The sequence below is a fragment of the Hydra viridissima genome, unplaced genomic scaffold (assembly GCF_058129835.1).
Source record: "Hydra viridissima isolate aposymbiotic clone 2 unplaced genomic scaffold, HvirCarnegie_v1 scaffold_5, whole genome shotgun sequence".
Taxonomy (NCBI): Eukaryota; Metazoa; Cnidaria; class Hydrozoa; order Anthoathecata; family Hydridae; genus Hydra; species Hydra viridissima.
The window spans coordinates 3,462,169-3,486,617 of NW_028324304.1; the positions used below are offsets into that span (position 1 = coordinate 3,462,169).

The 24,449-nt window shown below is 28.3% G+C and overlaps 2 protein-coding genes and 2 pseudogenes across 4 annotated transcripts; 1 reads left to right on the plus strand and 3 right to left on the minus strand.

The window, feature by feature from the left end:
• Window positions 1-799: 799 nt before the first annotated feature.
• On the minus strand, window positions 800-3,240 carry LOC149888015 (uncharacterized; annotated as a pseudogene).
• Window positions 3,241-3,419: 179 nt separating this feature from the next.
• LOC149888016 (uncharacterized) lies at window positions 3,420-4,147 on the minus strand. The gene is made up of 4 exons (XM_090088987.1): window positions 4,115-4,147; window positions 3,692-3,952; window positions 3,614-3,636; window positions 3,420-3,564 (listed from the first exon to the last, which is right to left on the minus strand). Exons 1-4 carry the CDS (start codon window positions 4,145-4,147, stop codon window positions 3,420-3,422), a joined length of 462 nt encoding a protein of 153 aa, XP_089945113.1.
• An 8,225-nt stretch (window positions 4,148-12,372) lies between these two features.
• LOC149888017 (uncharacterized) lies at window positions 12,373-14,807 on the plus strand. Of its 2 annotated transcripts, XR_016452786.1 has the most exons (4): window positions 12,373-12,710; window positions 13,126-13,230; window positions 13,363-13,709; window positions 14,474-14,807. XR_016452786.1 is itself a non-coding variant. In XM_090088359.1 (3 exons), the coding sequence occupies exons 1-3, from the start codon at window positions 12,676-12,678 to the stop codon at window positions 13,631-13,633; spliced, it is 411 nt and encodes a 136-aa protein (XP_089944485.1). In that variant the 5' UTR covers window positions 12,373-12,675; the 3' UTR covers window positions 13,634-14,147. The 2 variants fall into 2 exon arrangements, 1 of the variants encoding a protein (XP_089944485.1); XM_090088359.1 differs by lacking the exon at window positions 14,474-14,807 and having other exon boundaries at window positions 13,363-14,147.
• A 3,849-nt stretch (window positions 14,808-18,656) lies between these two features.
• LOC145189336 (uncharacterized) lies at window positions 18,657-22,495 on the minus strand (annotated as a pseudogene). Its single transcript, XR_016452836.1, has 10 exons — window positions 22,033-22,495; window positions 21,790-21,954; window positions 21,171-21,274; window positions 20,900-20,965; window positions 20,658-20,721; window positions 20,302-20,465; window positions 20,070-20,134; window positions 19,646-19,743; window positions 19,238-19,345; window positions 18,657-18,762 (listed from the first exon to the last, which is right to left on the minus strand). The product of XR_016452836.1 is annotated as an uncharacterized LOC145189336 (transcript).
• Window positions 22,496-24,449: the final 1,954 nt, after the last annotated feature.

The window sequence follows — 24,449 nt, forward strand, 5'->3', positions numbered from 1 at the left end:
AATCAATTAGCAAAAATCAACATAGAATTATCTATAAATAGTTATTGCAAACATAACGAAAACATAATGAAACTGCAATGCCTAAAATACTGTTAGTAAAAAAATTATCCTCAAATATATTTTACTAAAATCAAACAGTAAAAAAATTGTTCTTATCCGACAATCGTAATTCGACAAACGGATAACTTTAACGAAATATTTGGAAAATATATACCACTATTTGAAAATAAAACAACATTAAAGCGTAAAAGAAATATAATATTAATAAAGTATCGCAAAAACTTTCACACCACAAAATGACAATTTCAAACTTCATCCCTGAGGTAAATTCTAAAACAGTCGATATGTGGCGTTAACGCCCGGGAAAACCGTACGGTTCCCGTCTGACTCCCGGTGCCGTAACTCGGATAAAAACCATACCAGATCCCCGGTTCAATACCGTACGGGACCCGTCTGTATAGGTTAGCTGGGGTAGTATATATATATATATATATATATATATATATATATATATATATATATATATATATATATATATATATAGATAGATAGATAGATAGATAGATAGATAGATAGATAGATAGATAGATAGATAGATAGATAGATAGATAGATAGATACATTCAAATGACAATAATCTCTACATAATATATAACAATAATATAACTAATAATTGTTTGTTAATTACTATTAATGTATTATATGATAATGTCATTATGCAGATAATAAGCTTTTATGCAACAAAATTTAAAAAATAAATATCAACAATTCATAAATGCAGTTCACAAATGCATAACTGTATTCGCAAATACTTTAATTTATCTCTGACAGTAAGTAAACTTTATGAACACCAGTCGTTTTGCTTGCATAGAATACAGACAAATCAGTGGAAGAGAGTGGATCTTTGAAAAATGCCTCAAAAGATGCAAATTCCTCAAACATAACCCATCCATCACAAGAGTTGTCTGATTTCCCAGTTAAAATATTTCTAACTAAACCAATATTTCCGGCAATTTCAAAACAATTTTCACCTTCCTTAATTGAAACAAAACACTCCATACCTTGGTAATTTTTAAACTGCAAACAGTGTCTTAATGCAATGGTTACTGGCCCATCAAAATGAGCAACACTAAACTTTTGTTTATCTCTTTGTATATATTTGTTTAAGTAACCCTCAAAGACTCGCTTAACGATTTGTGAACATGGTTGCTGCGGGCTTCGAACAAGCTTTTTTAATTGACCTAAAAAATTTTAGTATTTGAATGAGGAACATCTATCAAGTACTCCAAAGTTAACTGCATCATCTGCTATATGTATTAACAAATGGACATTGTACACTAGTTGATCCTGACCATCAAGTTCACCAAATGATTGCACAAAATAAGTAAGTAACTGACGAGCAAAATCAACATCATTTTTCAACAACATAGAACATAATAAAATTCTAACTGCAACTGAAAGATCTAAAAAGTTTGAATATATTTTTGGTTCAATCAACCCCTTTAAAACAACTGGTCCAGTGCATATTAGAAAAATTCTTAGTTCAGTTGCTTTCCATTGTTTAATATCTAATAAAGACCTTGGTTTTCTAGAGAATTCTCTTGGAATGTAACGACGTATCTGAAACAATCGATCAAACAAAGTATTAACTGTAATATGTGACAATTTCAACATCTTCGGCCATTCAACCATAAGTTTATGAGTCTTCGCATTACCCCTAAGCATACTAGATGCATATACTCTAAAGGGAACTTCGCCACCATTTATTTCAACTAAAGGTGACACACCACTATGATGTTCAGAATACTTTTGATGACAAATATCCAAATCAATCCTTAAAGTTGATGAAATTGTGGGAGTATTATTCTGCCACACTACTCTCCTTTTTGAACACAACGCTCGCAGCAGTAATTCCCATTGTGTCCCTTAATACACTTAACAAATGCTCTAGCTGGGGCATCACATGTAATAGCAGCAAGGTTGATTTCGTACCAAATATTTTCATAGATAAAACCATTTTTTGCAAGAACTTTGAACTTTCCCAAAAAGTCTTCTACATAATCGTTAATGGAACTAGGTTTTTGGGCACCACTACTGCAAGCTAAAATAGTAATATTCTCCACCAGCAACAATTCTTATATCAATATTTTTTTGCGTACGAAGAAGTGTTTTTGAATTTTTTGGTAAACCTAACCCAGATCCTTGTAATATAGGTAACAAACTATTTAAAGCTGAATGTGATATATTGAAGCTTAGAGCCCAACTAGTAAGCTTACCAAGTACGTTTCTGTTGTCCTTTTCTTCATCACTATTCTCATCATCAGAAAACATACGCGGAAACCATTCGTAACTATTATCACTAAGTGATATAATATTGTTTACGATATATTCGATTTCGCTATTTTCAGACTCGATAATAGCTAGACTACAATCATAACTATTAGAATTTGCAAAAAGTTTATTAGATTCTAAATTTCTATCATTTTCATTTTTTATCTCATGAAAACTTGAGTAATCATAAAACACATTGCTGGAACATGGATTAACATTGCGATTCAGTATATCTACAGTTCCAGATTCTTCAAAAATGTTCGATACCACTTCAGCTATTTTTCTACGTTTAAATCTTTCTGAAGTAATTCTAGTAAATTAAATAAATTAGTTATTATTTTGCAACAAACTTCTTACACATAAAAAATATAACATAATCAGATTTATAAACACAACACAAATATAAAAAATAAGGTACTTCAAGTTTAGGCTGTTTTTTATACTTTAATAAAAAATACAAGATAATAAGAAATACAAAATAATAGAATTACAAATGCAATTATAACAATAAATTTAAAAAATAATTTCTTTAAAAAATCATATATATACAGTAAATTCCTGTTAACTCAGACCCTAGATAAGTCAAACTTTTGCTAAGACAGATTTCCAATTTCCCTTAAACTTTATCAAAACTTAAGTTAGATTTTATAACTGAACCCCTGTAGAGTCCGACTTAATGGGATTCGACTGTGTGTGTGTGTGTGTGTGTATATATATATATATATATATATATATATATATATATATATATATATATATATATATATATATATATATATATATATATATATATATATATATATATATATATATATATATATATATATATATATATATAATATATATATATATGTATATATGTATATATGTATGTATATATATATATATATGTATGTATATACAGACACATTTCTTCATATATACATTCTTTACTTATGAAGTATATATTTAAAGTTCACAAATTATTGGTACTTTGTAACAAGGAATCAACAACAATATTATCTGCAGTGAATCTTTGAATGTAAAAGTTTATTCTAATATATTGCCTGTTGTGGAAATAATCTAATTGAATTGTAGTGTTATCAGTTATTACAACTTCTGCACTACCATTATATGCGAGGCGCTTTTTTTTTTTTTGTTTGTTTCCCCATTAACTTTGAGAAAACTCCTGTTTGCCAAAACGTTTGTTCCATCGTATCGTGAAGGGTCAAATATTTTTTTGCTGCATCTTTTGCTGTTATTTTCATAAGCATTTTACTTTTTTTGCTACTGTCTGCTTGTACCATGATGTAAGCACAACTATAAGCTTTCATTAGACTTATTATATTTTACATTATTCCCCTTGGAAAAAACATTTAAGCTTTAGGAGCAAAACCTGTAATTTTTCCTCTGGCCAGTTTACTAAGAAATATCCAACCAATTTCTTTTAGGTAGCCATCTACCATTGGACCAGCCAATAACAGGTGGTAACCTATATCTCTCTCGACAGTAGCATTCATTTCATCTCCACCAAAAAAATTTTCAGTATTAACACTATCAATTATATCTTTAGTCCATCTGGGTTTGCATGTTCCAACCCTTATTTCTTCTTCAAGCCAAAAGTTATTTCCTCTCTCTACATACTAAAAAAAAGGTAGGAATTTCTACCTTTAAAGGTATATCACATATCCTACCCTTTAAGGTAAAAAAAATATACCCTGCATAATAAGGTATTTTAGTCTACCTTTATTTAAGGTAGAAAATTACACCTCAAGGTATAACGTAATACCTTAAGCAAGGTTGACAATTTTACCCTTAAAAGTATATTTATCTACCATTTCGCCTACCTTAAAAGGTATATCATATATCCTGCCCTTTAAGGTAGAATATTCCTGAGGTATTTTATTATATAGGGGTATAATAAAATACCTCAGTAATATCCTACCTTAAAGGGCAGGATATATGATATACCTTTTAAGGTAGGCGAAATGGTAGATAAATATAGTTAAATATAGTTAAATAATTATATAGGGGTATAATAAAATACCTCAGTAATATCCTACCTTAAAGGGCAGGATATATGATATACCTTTTAAGGTAGGCGAAATGGTAGATAAATATACTTTTAAGGTATTTTCTTCCACCCTTAAAAAGAAGGCTTAGTTTTTTTTATATTTTTGTGCTTTTTGCATTTTTTTTTTTGCTTTTGTTAAGATTTAAAAATTTGCAACGACAGTGAAAACAACACATTTAAAATAAAAAAAATTTTGATTATAATGATAAGTTTACAACAATTTGTTCAGCAATCGCTGAACTGGTGGACTGACACGGAAGTCCACAAATATAGTTGGCTAAAAATGTCAATGTTTTTTGCAGTCGCGAATCAAAGGCTATTTCAAAAACCCAATAAGATGCTATCAAAATTTTTAATGCTTTATCGATGTAGATTGCTATATGCACATCTTCAAAATGCAGAATATTGGCTTGATTTGAACAAGTGATTCTTATTGTTGGTGTGCTTAGAGTTGATTCCTAAAAAAATCAGAATTGTCAATTTAAATAACACATTTATATTGATAAGAGCAAAAAAAACACTTTAAAAATTGAAAAATCATAAGCCTCATTGAGAATAGTAGCTTCAAAACACTATTGAGACCTTATTTATCACAAGCCATCTTTCAATTTTTTCACCAAACATGGCAGGCAAGCACAACATCGATGCTCTTATCTGTTGTGCTAAAAAATGTTATAACTTTTTAACATAAATAAACACAAAGTAAATTAAATATAAAGAGATATATTATAAACCTTCAATATTGAAATTCGACTCAGATCCAATGGCAGCCATAATATTAGTCACCAAGCCATTATTTTCAGCATTTCTTTTCCCCGACTTGGCCATCTCCAGTATCTTTACAGATCTTTCAGCTGTAAAGAATTGGTTTATTTTACTGGTTCCTTCATTTCCAGCTATGAGATTTGCCTCTTCTAACAGCTACAAAATATAATTATTCATATTATAATTTATCAACTATGAGTTATTCTTACTCCATTGATTTATAAATTCAAGTTAAAACACACCTGTAAACACTGTAACACTGTAAAAACATCTGTAAACACCACTGAGTGGTTTATTGGTCTTTACTTCTTGAACATGATAATTATGTAAATCTGATGTTCTCAACTGACATGAAGATTCAGAATGAACTTTTGAAAGAAACTTAAACGAAATCATGCAGTAATGACAAACTCTACCAGATGAGAAGCAAGTAGAAAAACCACCAAAAAAATGAGAATGTAACTATAGTACCATTGATATGTTTAATTTTGCCAAGAATATTTAAATCAAGCCCATCTATCTCAAGCAATTTAATATCATTCCTTAACTTATTTAAAATTCTATCGTATCCACACATTTTGACAGTACTATATTGTGCAACTAATACCAAGTGAATATGATCAAGGTTTGTCCATAAATGAGTTTCAATATTTCCAGCTATAAAAAAAAAAATTGAAACCTTGTGAGTACCCCTTCTGCTTCCAAGTGCATTACAGATTTAAAACTCATCATTATACAAATGTAAACGAATAAAAAGTTGCTATTACCATTTAAGGATTTAAAATGTTTACCATCAGAATAATCTCGCATAATGCCATCACTTTTAACTGCTTTTAAACAGTTCTTTTCAAAACTAGCTTATATATCATCTTTTTGAAGATAGGTTTTCAAAATTTGAAGAATTGGAATATAATAACCAACTTTTTTATTTTTTATAAGATTTTTTTCATTTTCTATTGCATAAATATTATTATTTGTGTTTACTACTACAACAGGCAAAGGAAATGTTTTATTGTTTATTACTTTGTTAGAACCACCAAGACTTTCAGTTACTTGATGAAGTCCATTAGTCTGCACATCAAGTTCTATTGGCGAAACAAAGTCAAGGTTATTAAGCATATATAATTTTCTAAGATGATCAGTTGCAATTAGTTGAGAGACACTGTCATAAATTGAGGAAAATGATAATAATTGATTCAACACAGAGTTGTCATCTGATTCAATATTTAGCGCTTTAAGCTTTTTTCTTGTTAATGATACAATACTGTTCTGGAAGAAATCAAGCAAACATTCAATTTTATTACATATTGAAGAAGCTGTGGAAAGTGGCAGCATGTGTTTTGCGCGCAAATGCAGCTGTGTTATACATAAATTGTTTCCAAAAGATTCTAAAAAAGCAGAAAATTCTGTCATTAATTTTTTTGCATTTTCATCCACACTTTCAATAATTGCTATGTTTTCTGCTTCCGCTTCCACAATATTTTCAACGTTTTCTTCTCTGTCTTTAGATAAATTTAGTTTATCGGAAGTTATGAAAACTAGATGAGACTGACGAAATTTTAAAACATGACATCTATATGTATTAACAGTGTTATAGCAATAAACACAACCATCTAAACTACACGACAAATTCAGATGTTTTTCATGACCATGCTGTTTCATGATCATGAACATCATGTGATTGATTAACCCTCGTGCATTATAAAACCCTTTTCTTCAAAACTCAACTTGACAATAATACTCCATACCGAAATTTGAAATCTATAACTGCAGTAACATGCTACAATGCCGCATGTATCATTAAAACCAGATGCAGCTATAAGTCTGGTAATAATATATATAATTTATTTTTTTAATTGTCTAAGTTGTTTATCTTAAAGTTTTTTTGGTTAATATAAAAACCAACGAAATATTTTTATAAACTATAAAATACTTTTATTTATTTTTAGCTTTGTCTATTTTTAAGTTAAGAGCTTTTCATAAAAATAAAGAAATTTATGGTTTGTGAGCCGCATTCTAGTGACATTAACGCAAAGGTAAAATAATCTTCAGGGGTAGAACTTTCTACCATTTTCACTGCTTAAACTTAAGAAACGATTATTCTACCCTTAAAATACTAGTTTCTACCTTCGGGTAGAATTACATACCTCTATTATACCTTTTCCTTTTAGTGAGTATAGACATTAGTTTATTCGTATTAATTTGAATAAGATTGCTTAAAACAAATATATTATTGATGGCTCGCGTCTAAATTATGTTATAAAAAACTCTTTTGATTTTTTGTAATGATTATATCGAGTACTGTTTGTGTATATAATTTTTTAACATAAAGTTTGACTTTAAATTTTTATTCAAATGCTTATAATATTGACGACGTATTGCTTGTTATAATATGTCGTACTTGTTTATTAATCTGTTTTCGTTAGATCCGTATCCGAAAATCTCCAAAACTATAGCAAGTGGGAGAAAATCAATCAGAAAATATCGCCGTGCATTATTATGATTACTATTATGATTATTATTGTTAATGTTGTTGTTACTATTATTACTATTATTATTGTTAATGTTGTTATTATTATTGTTATTAATGTTATTACTATTGCTGTAGTTGATATAAAGAATTAATATTTGCTATTATTTTTCCTTTTCCTTTTTAAACTAAATAGAGAACTACTTCAACGCCATTGTTTTCCTTGAGTTCTGCGGTATGTCACACTCACCATAAATATTTCTCTTTATTGACTTTTGAACAGTCAACAAGTCATAAAGATCTGGTTTGTGAAGGAAATTAATCTTCAACGACAATTCGGAATAAACAGTTCGTAGATTTTCGATAAAACCGATCTCAATTAACTTTTTTACAGACAGTATAGAAATGCAAGACATACTAAAAAAAGGTTTTAAATTGGTAAGTTGAATCTTACTTTTAAAAGCTGAAAACGACAAAAACAGTCAATTAACTAACTTAAGCCTAACTTCGCCTAAATTACGCTACCGATAATAAAATTAGAATCCACTTTACAAATATTTCTTAAACTCGGAAGCCGGTAAAAAACGAGCAAGATGGGGACTTTATACTTATAAAAATTCCTTATTTTTACACCTAAAAAATCACAAAATAAAATGGAAGAATGTATTTTTTTAAAATTAGAAAGCTTTTTAATTTAAAAGTGTTTACCAAAAAAGATGTTAGTCGACGCGCCTAACAAGCCTAACCCTAAACCCACCCCTGAACTTAACAGATTCCATGTCTGCCGTCAAGCAATATATTTCACCATCAACTGCCTTGTGTTTGTCCCGTTCTTTTTCAGCTCGAGCCCTATTTTTCTCAGTAATATGCTGATCGTAGTCTTCCTTTGAAACATTGCCTGCTTTGAATGTAAAATTTAACAAACTAATTTCATTCATTAAGTAAAATTTAATAAACTAATTTCATTCATTATTAAAGTAAATACCTTCTTCTCTTTCTAAATCATGAATTCAGCTTTGATCATTTTTTATGCAATGTATGGGTAAGACTGGCTTGCTTGCATACATAACTTGAAAGGGAGTGACACCTGTTGAATTTTGGCGAGTTGTTCGAAATGCAAACAGTATGCCATCTAGTGAACGAGGCCATTTTTCTAGCTCTCCGTTCAAGACTTTAAGCATAGAACCCTTTATAGCTCTATAAGCTCTTACAACCAGACCATTTGCTTGAGGATGGTAAACAGAAGTAAAACGTTGATAAGCTCCAGTAAGAATTAACAAATTTTCAGAGACTTTATTACAAAATTCTCGACCTTGATCATTAATTTGAATCAATGCACAACCATGACGACAAATGAGTTCATAAAGAAATCTGGATACCTATAAATATTCTTTGCTTCGATCCATTTTGAGATTTAATCTACAGCTACACAAATACCAATGTAACCTTCTAGATTTTCAGAAAGACTACAGAGATCAACACCAACTTGATGCTATACTTTTGTTGGAACTGGTATTGGATGAAACTCTAGAGACTTTTTTCATTTTTGACTTTGATTTTTGACAAAATATACAAGTGGCAACATAATTTCCAACATCTTTTTTCATAATAGGCCATCAATATCCTGAATCAATCATTTTCCATATTGCTTTATCCCTCCCTACACGTCCACCTAAAGCCTTCTATTTAGTTTATGTGCCTAACCCATCATGTGCTGCTTTTTAGATAGATGTCCATAACATATCCATGTCCATAACACATATAGTATAAAATATAATTGTGAAAAATGTAGAATAAAATGTAAACAATATGGAAAGAAATAATTTAAAATGCCCCCATAAATATTTAATAGAAAGTTAGACAATGATAATCACTTTAAAACAGCTATAAAATCAAGTATTTAATAACCTAAATTTGATCTAAAAAAGTTACTATACAAAAACAAAAGTGATAAATACTCAATTTTGAAAAGTCTTTAAAATTTTGTTTAAACTATACGGCTATTGAGCATATGTTTTTCGTATCTTTTTCCAAGTTTGTTACTTTTTTTATGACATTTACACGGCGAAAATAATATGTTAAGTGTTCGGTACCCAAGTACAGTGTTCGGCACCTAGGTAGGAATCACTTGTCAAGTGATCGGTACCGTCAGGTTGGAGTTATTGTACAGTGATCCGTACCGGTTAAGTACTTCGTTTCTCCTACACCGGTACTATAAGCGACTTCCGTTAAAGTGCCGACTTTCAGCACTCTATCCACGGCCTTATAAATATGGTTTTAATAACATTAAGTTTATTTTCTTCAAGCATACACAATTTGTTAACTGGACGTTTCAAATACTAAGTTTTTCCACCTGATATATATCGTACTGCACGTATTTGTCCATCCGTTGACGGTAAATGATTTTCCACAATTCCTAACTTCCACAACCATCTTACCAAATTTGAATCTTGTATAATGACAAGGGGTTGCAAGTATACGGTACCCTGAAAATTTAGTATACAAATAACCCTACAGTATACTGTAAAGAATATACTGTAAAGAATACCTTAAACTAATCTTTTTACCGTTTGATTTTTTTGCGAAACCGCATCACAAGTTTGTAAAGAAAATTTAACGATTTTCATTATTACAATACAGCTATTCACAAAAGCGTAAACGATTGCAGATATTTCAAATCTAGTCTTCGGTTTTTCTTGAATAAAAATATAACGGAAATGGATGTCAAAATAATTATTTTTCCAATTTGGTAAATAGGTTATTTGTTAATAGAATAAAAAAAAAATAGATTTTGACTCATTACCGTTTACTCAGAAATTTCATTAAAAGGTAGGTGATACAAATTAAGAGGTTTCACAAAAGTTTAAACGATTTTATTTAGGATCAATTATTTGCTTATTAATTGATAAATCCGCTGCGAATTTTTTTTTCGCAGCGAATCTATCAATTAATTAGCAAATAATTGTGTAGTTTTTCAATCAAAAAATTCATCACAACATCATCAGGCAGCTTTTAATTCATTCAAAAACAACTTAAAATATTGTGAATTTCAAATTAATTTCAATAGCGTGCAAATGGGGTCGAAAATCAGTTTCTAGTGACATCAAATGGCAAGTTATTGGTATGGCGCGGACAAAAATCACACAAACGTTCAAATAGGCAAAATACTTAACATTTCTGAATATTGCGTTAGAAAAACCATCAAAACCTGGGAACTTACCAAGGACGCCTCCGACATGCCGCGTACTGGGAGACCATCCAAACTCAGCAACCGTGACAAAAATGGGATATTCAGAATGAGCACAGAAAACCCCAGACTCAGCTACAAAAAGCTAGCACAAATCTTCAATGAGTCAAAAAATAATCCAAAAGTTAGCAGAGAGCTCGTGAGACGAACATTGTCGGACAAAGGTATTGGAACGTACATAGCTGCTAAAAAACCTATTCTTTCAATCACGGATAAACGTAAACGACGAGTGTGGTCCAAAGAAAGGCTGGACTGGTCTGTAGAACAGTGGGCAAAAGTTATTTGGAGTGATGAAGCTAACTTTCAAGTTGTAAACCGCAAGGGAAGAATCTATGTCAAAAGATTTGCAACTGAGAAATATTCAGACAGGTTTTTGCAACATCGTCGACAAGGCGGTGGAGGATCGGTTGGCATCTGGGGATGTTTTTCTCACAAAGGTATAGGCTTCTGTGAGCTGTATGAAGGCCGAATTAATCAATACACCTACAAGAACACATTGGAAACGTGTTTAGTTCCATCAATCAGACACTTGTATGGCAGAAGCAAGCTATTCATCTTTCAACAAGACGGGGCTTCAGCTCATACAGCACACTCAATCAAAGAATATTTTTTGAAAAAAAAGTTCAATGTGATGCCCTGGTGCCCTTGATCTCAACCCAATCGAAAATATTTGGTCTTGGATTGACAATCAACTGACATACCATGAAATTCAATCGACTCAGCATTTAAAGCAACTTTTGAATGAGTACTGGCTGAAGGTACCTCACGTGATGTGCATGAAGTTAGTTGAATCAATGCATAAACGAGTTTATCTTTGCTATAAAAACAAAGGAGGACACTTCAAATATTAATTTCGCTTTTTTTTTCATTTTTTGTTTAAATGTTGCAATTCCTTTAATCTTTTGTGCTTCTTATTTTTCCTATAAGATTTTTTGTAATAGTTTTTTTTCTAACTAAATATTAAAATTTTTATAACATGTTCATATTCATTTTAAAGCTAATTACTTTTTCTTTAATAAATATAAAAAATTAAGTCGATATCATTTTACAGTTTTTCTTTATTAAACAAAAACCAAACATACTTGATAAAAATTCTGCAATCGTTCAAACTTTTGTGAATAGTGGTAGTTAAAAAATTTGTTTGTTTTTAATTCAATGTTTTTAAGCGTTTTATTATAATAATTAATATAAGTTATATTATATAACTTATATCAAGTATCTATAATATAATTCCTACAGAAATGCTCAATGTTTAACGTTTAACGTCGTTTCGTCATTAGTTCCTAGGCTTTGAATTAGTTACTAGGCTTTTGAAAAGCGCGTTCTTCAAATGCACGCGGTCATTGGAGAAAGATCTTTTGAGCGAGTTAAAACTTTTTTCCTTTTGGAATTTAATTATTAGTTTAGATATATTATATAAAGAATCATAAGATCATATTATAATTGAAGTAAGTATAAGAAATAGTTATATATACATTTTTATTAGATAAAGTAGAAAGGATTTAAGTTTTTATTAGATAAAGTAGAAAGAATTTTAATTTTTTAAATCGTTTATATTTTATTTGTTTTAGTTTTTTTTTTAGTAGTTTTTTTTTTAAATTATTTTAGTTATCAGAAGGAAAATAGGGGTATGGATGTTATTTAAAGTTATACTAATGCTGTTTCCATAAAATTGTTATTTTTACTTTGAAATTTCTGTGATGCTATTAGCTATTTTTGTTCTTTTTTAGAAAATTTAGAAAAAAAAAATTTTGTGCCAACACTGACAACGCATCTCACATGTTATTGTATGTAAAGGTTAAATGTTGCTATGAAGATTACAGTTCTTATGAGAAAAAAAAGAAGGTAAAGAGAATTGTTTGTAAATATATATTTTGTATCTTTTTAAATTTTCTTGTGTCATTTTTAGAATTTTTGTTTGCACACGTTTATTGTTTGCATATATGCTTTTTTGATATGTATGTGTGTGTGGTAATAAGTGCTTTATAGTTGTTTTATCAATGTGTTTTTATAATAATGTAAAGTGTTTTTTTACTGTTTGTGTATGTGTTAATATGTGTTACATAATTTTTTTAAAAATTTGTTTAAATATGTATATAAGGTATTTATTTATTTTAGTATATATTTAACCTTATATACATATTTAAACACATTTATTGTGCTTATAGTTTGTACATATGTTTATATTATGTTCTTTCCGTGTTTTTAAAGTGCTGTGACTTGGTAAACATCTACCTGAAAATCAATTATTGTATTTTAGAGAAGGAGCAGAACATAAGGCTTTAGATCGTGCAGCTCAGCGTGATATGTACCTAATGGCATGGTTTAAGTTAAATACTGAAAATGAAAGAGCACATTGCTATTCGTACGTAGACATTCCTTATCACTTTATATTTGATGATAAACATTGTAAATGGAAGGTTAGATAATGGGGTGGTAATAAGGTGATAGTAAGAATGTATAAAGTTAATCCAACTGGAGAATTGTTTTTTCTTAGACTGTTACTTTTGCAAGCAAAAGGAGCAACATCTTGGGAGGATGTGCATACTGTTAATGGTATTGTCCTTGAAACGTTTTTTGAAGCATGTGTTTTGAAAGGTCTGTTGCAAGATGACACTGAATGGCAGAATACTCTTTCTGAGGCGGTTTTAACACATATGCCAAAGAAAATTAGACAGTTGTTTTCAATTATTTTGACCTTTTGTGAACCTGACAATCCTTTACATCTCTGGAAACATACAAATTTTTGTATGTTTCCAGAGATGTAGCCAAGCGATGTACTTATAGCAAAGGTGTGACTTGGCAGCATTTAGTGTCAGGCGGAGTTACTGCTTTAGAGCTAAGGTGTGTTGTCTAGCCTTTTTTAAATATTCTGGAAACACAATGTCTGTTAATGTTTAGCGTAATGTGTATGAGAGTATGCAACCTTGATCTTTAAATCTAGGGTGTTTTCATGTCCTAAATTTGAAGTAATTGAATAACTAATATTGAACATAAAAACAAATATACTTTTATGTATTTATATGTTTAGTAAAAAGATAAATATAGTTAACTTTAAATTGGTTTTCTAATTTTGCCTTTCATATTTTAATTTGGTTTGTTATCTTCACTGGATTTAAGGATCAAGGATGTAAATATTCTATTGTTATGTGTTATTGTTGTGATGTTTTGTGTTGGTATTTATTTTTAACAATAGACACCTTCATGTTGGTGACTATTGTAAAAAATGAATAATAGGTTGTTTCATTATTGGAACTTACTGCTTTTATTTATATACTGAAAGCCAAGACAACATGCTAAAAATGCAATTTATATCTTAAATTGGTTTTATATATATATATATATATATATATATATATATATATATATATATATATATATGTATATATATATATATATATATATATATATATATATATATATATGTATATATATATATATATATGATACCATATATATATATATATATATATATATATATATATATATATATATATATATATATATATATATATATATATATATATATATATATATATATATATATATATATATATATATATATATATATATATATGGTATCATAATTGCTTTTTTTTTTTCTTTAGGATTTACGATTGACACATTTATACGATTTATAAAAAGAAACCTGATTACCTTTTATTGTAAATTTTGGTTAGTTAAAATGATATAAATGTATGCAATTAGTTCAATTTTTTCTATTTTAAGCCTAATAATTTGCTGTACGTAATTTAGGGAATCTTTTTAAATGGGTGGTGAATATTGTAGTTTAGCGCATTTTTCAAATATCGAGTTACTTAAATTTTATAAGGTTTTTGACTAATTAATTAGCTTAGTTTGCATTTGCAACACTTTTGAGGAAAGAAAAAATTCTTATATATGTTAAATTCTTATATATATTAAAAAGAAAAAATTGTTATACATGTAAATCATTGTTTTACATTTTATTTTTCTTGTAAAATGTTTTCATCAAAAACTTGATTACTCTTAATAAAAATAGCTCTATTCTCCTGACCACCATTAAGGCAAAAACGGGGAAGGGAGGTCCTTTATTAGTGTCAAAATATTTAAGAGAATTAAATTTCGAATAAAAAAAGGAATTTTTAGTAAATGGTAGTAAATTACCATTTACTAAAAGCTATTGAAACAAAGAGGACATATATATAAAAATGGTCAGATTAGTGCCATATATAGTAATGGTCTGTTATTTTTAATAAATTTATTTGGCTGTGTGCATTTAACGTTTTAAAGACAATTTCCTGTTTTAAAGAAAAATGTATCAAGGGGATACCAAAAAATTAATAAACCATGTATAATTTACGTTCGCTTAATATTAATCTTTTTAATTAAAGTTCATGTTATAAAAAATATAACAAGAATATAGCCTTACTTTTTCGTCAATTTAAAGCATGATAAAGTGTGATTATTTTGTGTTAGTAACTAAAAACATATTGTGTTGAACTTAGTAATGTCGAGGAAAATGGTTCTGCCTTTAACTGATGTGACTTACGTCATTTGTAAATTACTTAAATAATGTTGAATAATTGGTAAATTATTTTACATCCGCATACTTTTTATTTTAATTTTACAGATGGTTTAATTTTGTCAATTTTAAGGCGTTTTTCTAAAAGGGTATAGTTAAGGTTTCGCAACTTTAAATTGTGGAAAACTGCCACTATAAATATGGTCCGTCTGTTAAGTAACAGACCGATCATAACCCGTATCACGGGTTGCTTTTTGCTAGTTATAATAAAACGCACTTCTGATGAACATAACTGTAGCAATAGCTTTCTTTATAAACAATTGCTACTGTTATGTTCATCAGAAAGTCATTAGCATTTATCGGTCGGTGATTCTGGTTTATTTCTTCCGTGCGCTATGTTTTTTTTTTTTTTTTTGCTTTTGGCATAAATTTAAAATTATTTTTTGGCAGGGAGAATGGGGACAAACAGATAATATAAAAAACCTCTGCATAGTAATCCAACGACAGTTTTTCCCTTTTATTGCGCAACTTTAAAAAAATATTTTTTTTTCATATAGATATTACAATTTGTTTAACTTTACTTATTTGTTGTTTCTGAAAATTAATTACATTTTTGATCATTTGGATTAATATTCCAAGGGTAACGTGTTTTTCTTTTAAGTCCATCTTCTCACAATTTCTCATATAGCTTTTGTTAGCCAAAAACAAATTAACAGCGGTTTCAGAAATGCTTGAATTTAATAAAAATTTGTTGTAAAGTGTTATTGCTCGTTTGAGGGTCGATTCACTGTTTACACCTAGGGATCGCCGGTGTATAGTATACTAAAAACTTAGTTTACAGTTTACCGTAAAGTATACTGTAAAGTATAACGTAAGCTAAACTTTTTACTTATTGATTTTTTTGATTACTATTATTTCTATCTATTTCAGATCAAAGAAATCTGTAGAATGAACTAGTAGAATAAATCTTAAATCTTAAAACGGTGAAGAGCAGCACAAACAGCCTGTAAAAAAATGTAACAACTTAACAAATTGAAGTTTTTATTAATGTAAGAAACAAAAATTGAATTAAAAAGAAAAACACTTTAATCATGATTAGTCAAATAATAGACATGGTCCAGTAACTTAATTCATTAAGAAAATATAATTATTAAATTATCAACCCAGTCCAAAATTATATCACAAATAAAAGTAAACGGGTATACTAATCTGTATACTAATATTTAGTATACCAAGTATACCGTAAAGTTAGTAACTGGCAATCCCTAATTACACCAACTCTTTTTACAAAAAAAATATTGTAAAGTAGGAAATGTCCGCATTGCTCTAAGTTCACACAAGACTTATGCCATAAATGAAATCGTCGGGTTGCTGACAGAAGTTGGTATTTAACATTTCGGTGTTTCTGAGATATATGAATTTTAACATTTGAAGAAATCTATAAATCAGGAATCATAAGAAAAACATATGTTGCATACTTCAAAATGTTTATTATTTTACAAAGATAGAGATGCAAATAACTTTTTTCACAAAATAAGTTGAGGCTTAAAAGAAACTTTAGTGAATAATTTTTTATGATATAGTGATTAAAATAAGGCAAACCTATTATTATGTGGCAGACAAAACTACTTTTAATCAATTGTTGATAAACAAACATACGAATAATAGGAATTTTAATACTTAAGACATATTTTTTCAATCGTAAACTAAAAAAATAATGCTACATAGTAGGTGACATTCATTCGTCTTCAGAGTCATCTTCACCAGACTCTGGTGCCACGCCTCTTGCAGTCTGACTGACGGGCAGATTATGGTACCATTCTTGTACTTCAATAGGAATTATTCCCAAGTACACAATCTTTCCAAGTCATTTCTTTTTGCCTGTGATATGGGCAGTAGAGTTTAGTATGCCTTATTTATTTTTGTAGGCAAGCTGAATTACCGACCTCTGCCCTTTGTAAATACATTTATATACGGCGTGGTAAAGTCATAACGATACTGGAAACAATTTGGCTTAGATTTCTCATACTTTAGACATTTTATTTTCAGCCGTTTAACGGTAGCACCATTCTCATCTTTGTTACGGTTTTTTATAATTTTTTTCTTGATAAATCAGGCAAATCTAATATATCAGAAAATGTCAGTTGATGTACATTGAATGGTTTAGCATTCTTTCGTTTCCTTGAAGACCGTGCCAACTTGAAAACTATCATCCAATCAATTGTTGAAAAAATTGGTACATTTTTCTTTTGAGCTTCGATTGCACTGTGCATGGAGTCAACTTCCATGTGATTATGTCCAGTTTCTAAGAATTTGTGTTCAATCCCAGTAAACACAAAGACGTATAAAAGACCTCTAAAAGATGTCGCTGAAGAGGTCTGAAAGGCGCATTTGTAGACGTCTAGATCATAAGGCTAAAAGACGGCTTTATAAAGATGTCATTAAGACATCTCTTCAAAAACATCTTCTCAACGTCTTTGTTAAGACGTCTTTTAGTCATCCTTTTAAAAACGTCTATCAGCCTTACGATCTAGACGTCTACAAATGCGCCTTTCAGAGTTTTCAAAAATGCGCTTTTTAAACGTCTTTTATACGTTTTCCCGACGTTTTACAGACACACTATTTTTAAAGTTTAAAAATAAAGTTAAAATTAGACTTTAAAATAAACTGTCTTTAAAACGTCGGAAATACGTATAACACGTATTCCCTGCAAACAAAAACATATCTAAAATGCATCTAATATGCATCTAAAAACTGGTCTAAAAGACGTCTTAATTCACGTCGTGAACGGGAAATAAATAGACGTCTATCTTATAGACGTCTTTTAGATGCACTTTTTTCGACACAAATAATTGCCTTAGATGCATAAAAGATGTAAAATATACATCTTAAAGATGTATATCAGATGTCTAAAATACGTCTCTTAAATAGATGTCTGAGGCGCGTTTAAAAAAGATGGATAATAGATTTTTTTTTTTTTAGCTACTAATAGCCCTTTTATACATCTAATATACATCTTTAAGATGTATATTTCACATCTTTTATGCATCTTCGGCATTTATTTGTGTCAAATAAAATGCATCTAGAAGACGTCTATAAGATAGACGTCTATTTATGTCCCGTTCACGAAGTGAACTTAGACGTCTTTTAGACCAGTTCTTAGCTCATTTTAGATGCATATTAGATGCATTTTAGCTCTTTCTGCTAGCTGGGACTTGTTTGATACAAAGTTATTTAGCTGTTAAATTAGTCATAAAAAAATGATTAAATTACACAAGTAAAGAAACTTTTTAACTGAAATTACTTAAATTTATTTCACAAAAATATACATAAGAAACTATATTTCTGAATTGATGCAATTGCTGTCAACATCTTCTTCCACGTCGTCGATATCTAAAATATATAATTTAATGTCATTTAAATGACATTTTTATGAAATTATATATATATATATATATATATATATATATATATATATATATATATATATATATATATATATATATATATATGTATGTATATATATATATATATATATATATATATATACACACACACACACACACACACACACACACACACACACACACACACACACACACACACACACACACACACACACACACATATACATATTGCTGCACAGTAACCTGATTAGTATTATTTTTCATATTTTTTTATGCGACAACATTTCTTATTTACAAGCAAAAAACCTAATTTATTATAACTTACAATAACTTTATTAACTAATGTGATTTAATGACAACACATTGTCAAAATTTGTGTTTTATATTACATATCAGTTTAAAACGGAAACATATGTTTTACTTATAATAAGTCTAAATAAGTCACATATTGCATTGCTTACCTGTATTACAAGCTTTTCTTTTACGAGCACGAGCAGGAGCATTTCGCAGAACATCTGTAACAGATTTCTCAAGGTCTTTGACTGATCCACCATTATATTCACAGGAATCTGTCAAAATTAAAATTATTCAAAATACCAAACATTTACTAATTTATAGTAATGTATAAAATAAGTATAAATAATGATGTAACGAGAGATAACAATGATGTAATGAGAGATAACAATGATGTAATGAGAGATTAATAATAAGAGGCAAATTGTTTTATGAAAAAAAATAAAGGAATGTATTATGTATTGTGAACTTATACTGTATTTATGGAGACAAAAATTCTTGCATTACACAAAAAAAAGTCCAAGAATATTTTTTTAATACAGATATCAGTTTTGTAAATTCTACCAAGACTATACCTCGTAAAACACTCCATATATTTACTAGATTTTCTAAGCTTATCTTTCCCCCTTTTCCTTTTCGATTTAATTTGGACTGTAGCTGATTCAAAAATAACCTGACAAATATTTTAACAACAAACTGAAATATTTATAAAGTTTTTCATTTTAACATAGGTAATAAATTGAAATATATTTTAATATATGAATGCTTAAAATTATAAATTGTAAAGGTATAAGTATTAAATTTGAAAATAAAATGCTAAACAAGATTAGATTATACTTACTTTTGCACACAAACAAACTTAAATACCTAGAGTGAAGCTACAAAGTTTTTCAAATTGTCATGTTAAAAGTAAATCCATTAACAAATAATGGTTTAAATGAATTGCTTTTGGCCCCTTCTAATCATATTTCTAAAATTAATAAAATCATAATCATTTACCTTTTCATGATCAAAAAAACATGTTCTCTTGGCTTTCCGCCACTAACTTTTTTCAAACTATCAAGCTGAAATAAATGTATTAAAAATTAATGTAACTTAAATTTCTTTACAACATTTAGAGCCTAACACAAGCTAGTTTTTTAGTTCCTTTAGAAATATTTTTTATTTAGACTCTAAACTTATAAACCAAATTTAAACAAACTTATTAAAAATTAAGATAATTAGATCATACCAATTTAGTATACTCAGTTTTATCTTTTAGTTAGTTATCCAGTGAAATCACTTCGTCCACTGATTCTAGCAACTTCACCCCAGTTGCATGAAACTTAATTTCTATAACTTCTTTTAAAAGAACTTTTATTTCCGCAAGCTCCTTGAGGATAACATTTTGCATCTCTACAAACAAAAGAGTAAAAAAATTGATTAACGTATTAAATATCATTTAGCTCGTGAAACCAAATAGCAAAATAATGAAATACCATCTTTAAAATTCAAATTATGTTTGAGTAACTCAAATTAAAATTCCAAAAATACATGTTTTTTTATTACTCCATCACAGAGGTTGCCATAATATTTTGGAAAACCTACTTTTTAAATCAGCTAAAACTTTATCTGTAGAATCAGACAAAGGCAAAAGAGGCAGACTGGAAGCCTAATAAAAAATAATCTTGACTAAGTAAACTACTTTGCAATAATAATTTAACAAAAAAATTAATCCACTCAAATTATAAGTGAAGCTGAAAATAAATTAAACATTCAAGTTTTATAAAAATTCTTATTTAATTTTAACAAATAAACAACAACAAATAATATTCAGATTTATGTCAAACCTCTTGTGATAACTTCTGCATATTTTTCTTTGGGCTTGATTCAAGAGCAATTTTTGATCTCTCCTCCTGTAAAAGGTTAAGATATTAAAGAATTTTAGCTGCTAAAGGTAAAGTTGACCAAATGCTACACTCATGTTTTATCGGATCACAATATTATAAATACTTCATTTCTTTTATACCTATCTGTTACAATTATTTTAAAACAAAAAACAAATTAATAAAAAAGACCTCCACATTAACGTTCAGTGGTGTAAAAACCAAAACTACTCACAATAAAACTTGAAACTCTTTGACATTGTGAACTTTGCTTGGTTTTATTGTGTTCATCAATGAAATGTGAAGAAAAAACATCTTCATTCTCTGAATCTGATAACTCTATTCAAAAGAAATAATTATAGTAAGCATCTGCGTCTCGTTACTTTTTTATTCGAGACGAGACGAGACAATGATATCCGGAATGCAATTTTTAAATTCCGAAAGAAAATTTATTGTCCCGGTTTTTAACTTTATTCCGGGACAGTTTATTCGTCAATTTTTTCCGGGACATTTCTCGTCTCGTTATGCTTGTTCCGATTCATTTCGAGAAAACGATTCCGAGACGCAGACCCTTAAATTATAGTTACAACTATAAATAATCCCTCAACCCGTTACTTAATCTTTTAACCAATTTGTACTCTTTCGATTTCTGAATTCATTCTTTCAAACAATTTCAGCATGCTTTCAATCAATTTTGAATTTTCATACCAAGTTGATTGATTAAATAGTTAAAATAAAAGAAAAACTTAGTAATACATAAAAATAATTTATAGTTAAATAGATATGAATTAGATCAAATTAAACAAGAATCTATTTCAGTTTATAAACCATTAAGAAAAAATTATGATATTTACCTAGGTTTCGTGTTATACTTTTAGGATTGGGCTTATTTATAATAGGTGGCGGAGGTTCTGGCAATGAAGAGCAGAATGATTTGTTATTCTTTTTTTTAATGCTTTCATCAACATATGTCTCATCTGACGTAGAAAAGTTATATTCTTCACAACATGAAAATGAATCTAATTATAAAATAATTTGCTACAAAAAGCAATTACATTACCTTTAAAAAAAAATGCATAAAAAAGTTAGATACTGACCATCTGTTATCTTACACTTTATCAATGGCAATTTGTGCCATTCTTTTGTTGGCGACAGGTTGTTTTTCAGTGCATGATTGTAGTTTTTTTTGGGACAATAAATTTGTTGTCCTTCTTTGTTAATCCATTTGGTTAGTGCAACATCCTCTACTAATCTGTTATTTTCTTTCCATATAACTTTTGAAAACTTTCCAGACATATATACTAATGTAATACTTATGTATAAACATAATAATATAAACATAATAATGTTACCATGAATATTAAACATAACAATGTTACCATGAACAAACATAATAATGTTACCATGAATATTAAACATAACAATGTTACCATGAACAAACATAATAATGTTACCATGAACAAACATAATAATGTTACCATGAATCAAAAGTATTATTATTATTACTTTTTTTTTATCATTAATTTAATATTATTATTTTATTATTAACTATTTAAAATATTGTGAGGAATAAGAAACACTTAGACATAGAGGATTAACATATGTTATTGAGACAATAAGTATTTCCTATTCCTCACAATTTTTAACAATAAAAATTATATTTTAAATCTCAATATGTTAAATCTCAATGACATTGAGAAATAAGTAAATTATATTATTACAATTAAAATTTATTTGTAGATAAGATAATTTTTAAATAAAAACTACTTAATATATGTATATATATATATATATATATATATATATATATATATATATATATATATATATATATATATGTAAATTTACAAAAACTTACAACAACTACTTCCAGAAAACAAGAAATGGCTAAAAAAAAAAAGCTTATTTTATATTACTGTAAACTAAGGAAGTCAGACACATAAACATTTTGATGAAATTAAAAAAGTATTATGAAAAAAACCATTTCCCAGACTAATGGCTCATTTAAACTAATGCTCTTATACAGCCAAAAATTAGACATTTAAAGTGTGCAATCAAACAAACAAATTTAGAAATATTTAAACTGTTCTTATATTATTTTTATTCTTAATAGTTTATTTAAATGTTATAATTTTTAAACTTTTAATAATTGAAAAGAAAAAAATCTCATACACATAAAGCTTTATAAGAACCCAAAAAAACAGTTTAAGTAATTTTTTTTTACAAGTTTAATTCATAATCCATTACAAGTGAACTTTATTTCAATTTGACAACAAATGATCTTGAAATTTTCCTTCAACAAAAACTTGCTAATTATATAAAAAGAGAAAAGATATATATATATATATATATATATATATATATATATATATATATATATATATATATATATATAGACTACAGATAATATATTTACATTGACTACAGATTATATATATATATATATATATATATATATATATATATATATATATATATATATATATATATATATATATATATATATATATATATATATATATATATATATAGACAGACTACAGATGCTTCTCAAGCTCATGTAGCGCAGGAAAGATGGTATAACCAGTTTTATGTGGTAACATCAATACTTTACGAACAAAATCTGTTGTTGGCACTATCTTTTCAGTTTTTTTAATTTTTTCCATATTGGGGATAAATGCAATGCTAAAAACCTTTGAATCTATTGGTTTGTCGTATAAACTTTCCATATTCTTTAAATTATTACATATTTTTTTGTTTTGCATTAAGAAGCAGCTATCTCGTGATTGTGTTGAATACTTACACTTATTTTTTTTGTTGACAATCTTTGGATGAGATAACTCAAACTCCTGTTTTGTACGTGCAGCTTGAACAACTGGGTTTCTAGAATTTTTTATTGACTGTGTCAAGTGTTGCAAAAAGTTTTCAAATGGGAAAGCTGATATGCTATTCAAAGAACACTGCATATTTGCGACATCTTGATGCAAATGAGTTAAACTATGAACATTGTAGACAACAAATGTGGGTGTATAAAAATGAGATGAATGCTTTACAAAAAAATGTAACAATTGAGAAGCAAAGTCAAGATATGTGTTCCTAATTTGATTATCTGTTTGCAATAAAATAGACATAGCAACATGAAGACACGAAAAATGCAAAAATAGATCTGAAGAAAGAACACTTTTCAGCACTATAGGACCAATGTATAAAAGAAACATACGGAATTCTGTTGCTTTCCATTGTTTTAGTTCCTTTAATGAACGAAGTTGGCGTGCAAATTCAGATGGTAATGTTCCATTATATGAGACTATTGTAATTGACAGCTTTTCCCTTAAGTGATATGAAAGTCTACACTCCAATGGACCTGATGTCATAAAATATAAAATTCTTTTTGTAACTCCAAGACAGACTACATGCATATAGTCTAAGACAAAGATTGAAATAATTGGAATATCCAATTTACACAAGGGACTGAGCTTCTTTTGATGTTCAGGATACCCTAATTTCCTGAAAA